At 29.5% G+C, this 7,696-nt stretch overlaps 1 protein-coding gene across 3 annotated transcripts; it reads right to left on the minus strand.

Moving 5' to 3' along the window:
• Positions 1-45: 45 nt before the first annotated feature.
• Positions 46-6,898, minus strand: LOC105190274 (Brother of Yb). Of its 3 annotated transcripts, none has more exons than XM_019844687.2 (19): positions 6,812-6,898; positions 5,615-5,698; positions 5,340-5,524; positions 4,859-5,154; positions 4,580-4,782; positions 4,320-4,470; positions 4,153-4,237; positions 3,817-3,981; positions 3,372-3,530; positions 3,130-3,282; positions 2,807-3,050; positions 2,591-2,734; positions 2,232-2,413; positions 1,875-2,000; positions 1,661-1,809; positions 1,413-1,586; positions 1,148-1,319; positions 693-872; positions 46-628 (listed from the first exon to the last, which is right to left on the minus strand). In XM_019844687.2, the coding sequence occupies exons 2-19, from the start codon at positions 5,652-5,654 to the stop codon at positions 407-409; spliced, it is 3,030 nt and encodes a 1,009-aa protein (XP_019700246.1). In that variant the 5' UTR covers positions 5,655-5,698; positions 6,812-6,898; the 3' UTR covers positions 46-406. The 3 variants fall into 3 exon arrangements, with proteins under 3 accessions (XP_019700246.1, XP_011151260.1, XP_019700247.1); XM_011152958.3 differs by lacking the exon at positions 6,812-6,898 and adding an exon at positions 6,150-6,385; XM_019844688.2 differs by lacking the exons at positions 2,591-2,734; positions 6,812-6,898 and adding an exon at positions 6,150-6,385.
• Between the last annotated feature and the right edge of the window lie 798 nt (positions 6,899-7,696).

A 7,696-nucleotide genomic window follows, 5' to 3' on the forward strand; every position in this document is an offset into this window, starting at 1 on the left:
CACATTTATCTTGTATGAAAACGTATAATATTAGATATCAGATAAAAGTTGTACTTAAAAAAACATCTATTCATTGGTCTTATCAACTTGAGTATCAAAACGTGACAAAGAATAGAGGATGCTATTTATAAAAAATTCAAAGTAATTTTAGCCTGGCATTGGTGACATCATCCAAGGCTATACTGATAAAGTTAATAGATTTTTTTAAGCTGTGCAGCTTTTATCTGAAATATTTTGTATAAAACATTCTTTTTTCGAGGTTTTTTTCAAGGTATATCGCCGTCTTGGAATATTTTCATATTCTGTATAAATGTATAAAAAAATTTTCTTCCAAAATTGATAAATTTTTTAGCATATTTATGTGCATCAAATATATTATAAAGATCAAAAAGTGAGGAACTAAGATTCACTTGCACACGGCGTCTATATGATATCCGTTAATTTTTGACAAGCCACTTTTTTTACAGAGTTTTAATAGATGTAACATGTGATTGTCGTTCAGAATCGCATGATTTTCTTTTTCTAGGCTATCTTTCAGAGAAAATCCTATAAGATCTTTATGATTAAGTATCTTTGTGCCGGTTACGATGTCGTCTAACCATATTGTATTCCCGAGATGAAGGCGAACCTGCGGATAATTTGTTTCCATGTTTTCATCTTCTAAATTCTGTCGTAATTTAGTAGAAACTCACCTTTCCAGTAATATAAGATCTACTGTCGACATTTTCTTTAAACCACTTATGAACTGCATCAGTAGCATAATGATTCCAAGTATATTCCTCGTCATATGGCACTACGTCGGCTATAAATATTTCTACAATATGCGTTGGAAGATTGAGTAATTCTGTCGGAATATGAATTAATTTACGTATCTGAAATACCAAATGCAAGTTTACAGTAACGAAAAATTGAATAAAATAAACATATATATTTTGATTCATATTCGCATCCGATATTTTGTACTTAATCGTGATCGTTTAGATTCGAATTATATTTTATTAATTTATTAAAATTTATTTTTATCTTGAACTTTAATTAATTGATTTAATTCACATTGTCTTTAGTCCAATACAACGACTAAATTTGCAAGACATTAGCACTTAACATAAAGTTTGAATGTGAGTCTTCCGATATATAAAAATCTTACATCAACACATTCATGTACAAGGCCAGTGTCGATACACCTCACATCTACAAACTTTGCTTCCTCCGAAGTGTCTCTATCATATCTAATGCGTCTAATTTGTACTCTTTTGAATGCGTCTATAGGTCCCTCTAGAACGCAAATATCACCCACGTTTGTTGAGGTACATATTTTCCTATAATATGAAGATACGAATGGAAAATAAATAATAATGCCGGGAATGATCATTATATTACACAGCATGGAGTATTATTCAATGTATGTGTACCTATTTTCGATATTTTGATAATATTCTTGAATCTTCTGTGTAATCTGCATGTATTCCACATTAGAAAATGGTATTTTCTTTGAATTACTCAGGTGTGGAATATGTTCGATTAATCTCGCGGAGAAATGCGTCGTGTCGTGAATATACAATACCATCAATTTCACCGTATCGTTTCTGTCGGAATAGAATTTTAAAAGACACTGAATAATGAGGCAAAGTAAGATTGTCTGAAAGAAAATTACACTTACATCTGTATATTTGTCATTGGCGCATCGACATCAGAGAGTATACAGTGTCTGAACACGCAAACACTTTCATCCGGACATAGGCCCAACGACTTTACATTATCACATATATCGTGATTCTTCTTACTTCTTTCTAATGTAAGTGCGATACGCTAAAACAATCTTTCATTAGCAACAAAAATTGAATGAATCGATAAATGATATTTTGCTAAGTTACCTCGATATTTTCTTCCATATTAGAAGGTATTATGACATTCATTCTTTGCATTATTCTCATTATACTTTGAAATTGTAAGTTATTATGCTCATCAATAATTATACTAACTTTACATTTCGTGGTATCCTGAAATTAATATAATATTATTTGTAAAATGTTTAACTCTTAAGTATGTGCATATATATTTTTAATTTATTAATATATTCGTATCAAATAAATAATTGTTCTACGTGAGTATTCTTACAATGTTCTACTACGAAAATATTGAGGAAAAGATTAAATATAACGATATAATTTACTCGCTAAAAAACTAAAAAATTAGTCTTAGAACATAATCATTTGGGGAAATAATTTTACCTGTGCCAGATTATCCAAAAGTACAGAGAATCTATAATTAAACTGATTTTTAAACGTCAACAATACAGAATGATGTATCAACCACTGAATATTGGTACAATTAAGCTGAGACAGAATTGCATCGGTGCATATTAATACTGGATATAAACCACGTATACATGTGTCCCAAATTTCTCGCAAAGCTGCAAAACACAAATTGATAATTTGAATGAAGAGAAAGAACTCTCTTTCTCTCTCTCTCTCTCTCTCTCTCTCTCTCTCTCATTAAAATTAAAATCGATAAATTTAAGTATAATTACTAATAAATAATAAAATTAAGTACATAAAATACACTTAAGGTGACTATAAAATAATTGTACCTAGTATATCCAACAATTTCATATTTTCATGAATCAATATAGTATTTTTTGTTGGAATTAAACATGCATTTAACTGTTCAGCCTCTTCAGCGTTTATACATATTACCATAGTCCTCAACAGAGTATACTCATCCCCTAATATCTCTGGCATAAAATTAAAAAGAAGTTCAGTATCTGCATAAAAGCCTTAAATACACACGCAGTATGTTATCTTACCTAATATTTTCTGATTTTTATATATTGACTTCAGAATATAAAGCTTTGGACGGAGAGATTTAAAGACGACAGCTTCTATAAATGACGCAATGCATATGAACGAATCGTACATCACCAGGGATACAAATTTCTTAATGTTAGATGTCCATTTCGTTGCTGATAAAATTATTTGCAACATTGGTCTATTGGCACATTCTGGGTCACGGTTTTCAATTATTTTATGTTTTTGGAATAGTTCTCCTATCTGTCGAAATATTGTAATGTTTTTATAAATTTTCCATGTGAGTACATTTTATACAATTTCTTTTGCAAATTTCAATTACCGTTTTATAATACTTATCCAAAATTATATCAGCATTATCAAAAAGTAGATAAGAAAGTTTGTCGAATGATAGTAAATTGTTATTATCATTCAAAAATCGTGCTAAATAGCGCGGTGTAGTTATTAAGATTTGGCAACCATTATATATTAACGCCTGTAAAAAAAGAAGTTATTAAATTTGTTCACATATGTCCTCTTTCTAAAATATTAAATATATCTTAAAATTTAGTTAAATAAACTTACCGATACCAATCGATGCGTTTTACCATTAAACGCCGCTACAGATTTTATATTATCATAATATTGCAAAAATCCTGAACACAGTGAATGAACATTGATTACTTCGAAGGAAGATGAGCATAAAATTAATGCTAAAGGGTGGGTAGCGTTATATGACGTCATCTGAAACATACAAAATATCTTTTACATGAATTATATAAATTATTGTATAACATACATTTATAAGTGCATCAGTAAAAGCATATAAATACAAAAACGATTCTGTTTCTTTCTGTCGTAATTCATGTGTATGTATGTATAAAGCTTAATATAATAACCGAAAATATTTAATCTCGTAATATTTTCACATTATCATCTTAATAAATACATCACAAGTAAGTTAGGGCTAATAAGAGTCAGATTTCTCACTAGCTCTTGTTTTGAAAAATAATTTGTTTAAATTTATTACTTTTTGATGCATAACTACTAGACCGCAAATGGCCATTACACATCCAGCAGTTTTACCACATTGTGATGATCCAATAGCGACAACATTTAATCCATTCTTTATAGCTGGCCACATATAAGATTGAATTTTTCTTGGTCTTGTGGAATTGATATACTCATCCCAACCCTACAACAGAAAATATATTTTATATTTTCTATAACAATATTAACTAAAGAAGAATTGATTCATTTGAACTTAACATAAAGAATACAACACTTTCTTGTTATAGATTAAATTATTAATATCTTTATAATATATAAATATAAAATTTATTGAATATGATATATATATATATACCTTATGTACACCTTTAGGAAGACTAAGATCAGTAACATCAACCAAAACTCTACAATTCTTACTACTTTGTATTAAAATCTTTTCACTAGAAAAAATAAAATATATGGGATAGTATATATAAAATTCTTTCTATAAAAGGAAAAATAAAGTACACAAAATATCCTTACACATGTCTGATGGTACAATGTTTTGTAATTTGTTTGGCAAGTCCTGCATTCCTTGGTCGATTTGTTGAGAACTTTGCATGTATAATAATATCTTCCTCAGTATTTGTTTCATCTTCTGCATTACTTGGAGATTCAATAAGTTTCAATAAATCTAAATAACAAGCATATTTTGAAAAATATTACATAATACTTGAATATTAATGAATCAAGTAAATCTTAGGTAAAAACATTAAATTACAAGATGATGAATATCAATATACCTCCTTCCAAATAAGTTGCATAGTAATTTACCACTAAAGCTTCACTTAATGATATAATAAGGTCATCGATGATAAGATAAAATTCCCCATATTCTCTCCCATTCTTTTTATCTGTAACTATATGGTCGAAATATACAGCTTCAGATGCTACCAAAAGATTCTTTGCAAACTGAATCGCTTCTTCGCCCCATTCTTCTACAATACTTTAAAGATGTTTAATAGCCACGTTTAAAAACATATATTTCAAGAAAAGTGACAGTTATAATTAATGAATCTTACATTGCTTTAGTTTTACATTTATTTAAAGAAGAATATCCATTTGCAACGTTTTTCCTCATATAGATTGGCAATATATTATATATACCAACAGTTTTTGTTAAATGTTCTTCACGAATAAAATCTTTTGGAACTTTATAAATTTCATCTCTATTTAGCTCAATACTAATCCCATGATCTACTAAAAGAACATTATATATTCCACTTTCTTTTTTAATATAAGTTATTAAACCACGACAAAGATAGGATGGTAATTCTGCCATACCAGTTTTATGATTACTACTTTGTATAAAAACCATCTGTAAAATAAATATAATATGAAATACAAATGATGTCATATTTAATAAAATATATCTACATAAAATACAAAATATTTTTTAACACTAGCTTCAATTTTTTCTTATTGTTTATAACAATAGAAATTAAATGGACAAAACTGATAGCCTATTCTATATAACTGAAATATGATATCTAGTAATCTTACATCATCAACATTGAGATGTTCTGTATTGTTCTTCATAGATAAAGTCTGTTTTTTAGTAAAAGCACATAGTTGTGCGTCAATTTTGTTGATTTTCTTCTCCCTTTGTACAATATCATAAGCTCTCATAATATATGGATTTTGTATATTTGTTATTTTAATTGCTCTAGCAGTAGCAGGAATATCATCTAAAAATAAATAATATAAATTTGATTGGAACTATTTTTAGTTAATATATTACATTACTATAAATTATTAAACATATCTATAAACATTACCTTGCTTGGATTCCTTCATCTGACTACTTTCTTCAGTCATTGTGTTTTATACATCCAAAAGTTAATACAGAGAGGTAAATATATCTGAAACAGTCATGAATTCTATTGCAAAAGATTCTGTCTTTTTCTATTTGAGTTTTTATTAAATTAGAACTATTTCATTGACAAATTATTTATTTTTTTTTATTTTCTACAGATATACCTTATATAAGCTAATGACTTATTATATATTTGTTTCATATAAATTATGTATTATTATTAATTAAGTTCATATGCTTATATTTACAAGATCGCATAACTATTTTCAAAATATTTTTTGAAGAGTATCTTCTTAGATCTTATAGTAAACTAAATCAAGTGACATAAATTATTCTCAAGATTATCAACAAATTATGAAATATCAAAAGCTAAAATATAGTTTAACTCAGAAGACTCAAACTACAATATTAATCGATTAATTTTACTTTTTTCGAACAACTCTCTTCAACAACTCTTGCTTAGAAAGAAAGGTAATTATTTAGAAGACGGACATCACCTTGGATTTCACTCAAACTTTGCACAGTTGTGTATTTTGGTGCATAGAACGCGATTTTGTAAGAAAAAAGTGTCGCTCTCAAACGGATCAAAAGTTACAAAAATTTGAAAAATAACACGCTTAAGGTTAGGAAATCTGTCATGCCGATAATACAGACTCACTGAAAAGCATGCGCAATGCGTTAAAGTGTAAGAGAGTACACATAAGTGGGGGAGGGACTCGCCCTCTCCCTACATCCCTTCCCAAAGAAATCCTAACCTAATCAAACTTATTGCATCTTTATTATATATTGTTGAGCGTAGATTTTAATAATTATAATCTTTTCAACAATGTCCAACAATATATATATATATATAAAGATGCAATAAGTTGAGTTAGGTTAGAATTTATTTGAGATGGAAGTGTGGGGGAAGGGCTCCGCCCCTCTGCCGCTTACATATACTATCTTACACTGTCCGACTAAAAGGAACAGACCATAAGTCTCTGTATTACCGGCACGACAGATTTCCTAACTTCGCGTGTCATTTTTTAACAATTTATTTTTCGCAAAGTAGAGTCGAGCGCCGATTTTAACTTTCAGATTCGGCTTCTACACGTCAAAACACACAAGATAGGTGAGTTTGAGCGAAATCCAAGGTGATATCCGTCTTCTAAATAATTACCTTAAATAATGTATGTTTTACAAAAAAAATAGAACGTTTAATATCAGTTTAATATCAGTTCAGTTCAGTTCAATATATGTTTCCAGACTACATTCAGCTTTGTCCATACGCCATTTTCCAATAGTATGAAGATGGAACGTTTAATATGAAGAAACTCATTCCTGTTGTTCTGGTTCTGGTTCTGGTCTTCAATAAATGGCTCTGGGCAGAGCTGTTACACTCTATCCCCTATGCCAGTCAACGATTATGAAGATAAAAGAAAAACAGGGACAACGCGTACGCAGTCACCACGATCAAAAAATATGCGTAATTACAGAAACCACATCCAACCACCACGGAAGCGAACAAAAGCTCTTCCTCATTCTTGTTGTTGATATCATAAACACAGAAAAATAGATAAAGGGAAATTCTTTAAGATGGAAAATTCTATCAATGGATCTTTACGAAGATAAGCTTTTGAGTGCCATCTTGTGAGGTAGATAACTAAACTAATACTCCTCCTCTTAATAACATCATATTATAACCATCACTGACGATGTAATGCTAAAGATCAGCACCGACGAGACATTAATAATCTTTGGAGGCCTTCTACAATAAACAATTAGTCATAAGCTATAAGCAAATTGACCAGTCACAATTAATTATTTCAAAAATAATCGATTGTGGTTGGTCAATTTGGTTACAACTTATGACTAATAGCTTATTGTAAAAGGCCCATTAGCATTACTTCGTCAATGTTGATACTTTCCGATATCTTTTCCCTATTATTCCATATCTATTACCATTTACGCTTATTTCGAGCTGCAGCTTCATATTCCAGCCACGATATTCCTAAGTGGGCGTTAGCGCTCGGGGAGATTTCCCTGGTACTTTAATCTCGTAAAA

The sequence above is a fragment of the Harpegnathos saltator genome, unplaced genomic scaffold (genome assembly GCF_003227715.2).
Source record: "Harpegnathos saltator strain DR-91 unplaced genomic scaffold, Hsal_v8.6 scaffold522, whole genome shotgun sequence".
Taxonomy (NCBI): domain Eukaryota; kingdom Metazoa; phylum Arthropoda; class Insecta; order Hymenoptera; family Formicidae; genus Harpegnathos; species Harpegnathos saltator.

What these genes read in the sequence shown, in the direction of transcription:
- LOC105190274 (XM_019844687.2), bottom strand. Translation starts at nt 5,654, where the DNA reads ATGACTGAAGAAAGTAGTCAGATGAAGGAATCCAAGCAAG. An exon ending in TGGATAAGTATTATAAAACG is followed by an intron (nt 3,051 to 3,129) that starts GTAATTGAAATT and finishes ATATTTCGACAG; the next exon opens with ATAGGAGAACTATTCCAAAA. An exon ending in TTGTACATGAATGTGTTGAT is followed by an intron (nt 873 to 1,147) that starts GTAAGATTTTTA and finishes TTGGTATTTCAG; the next exon opens with ATACGTAAATTAATTCATAT.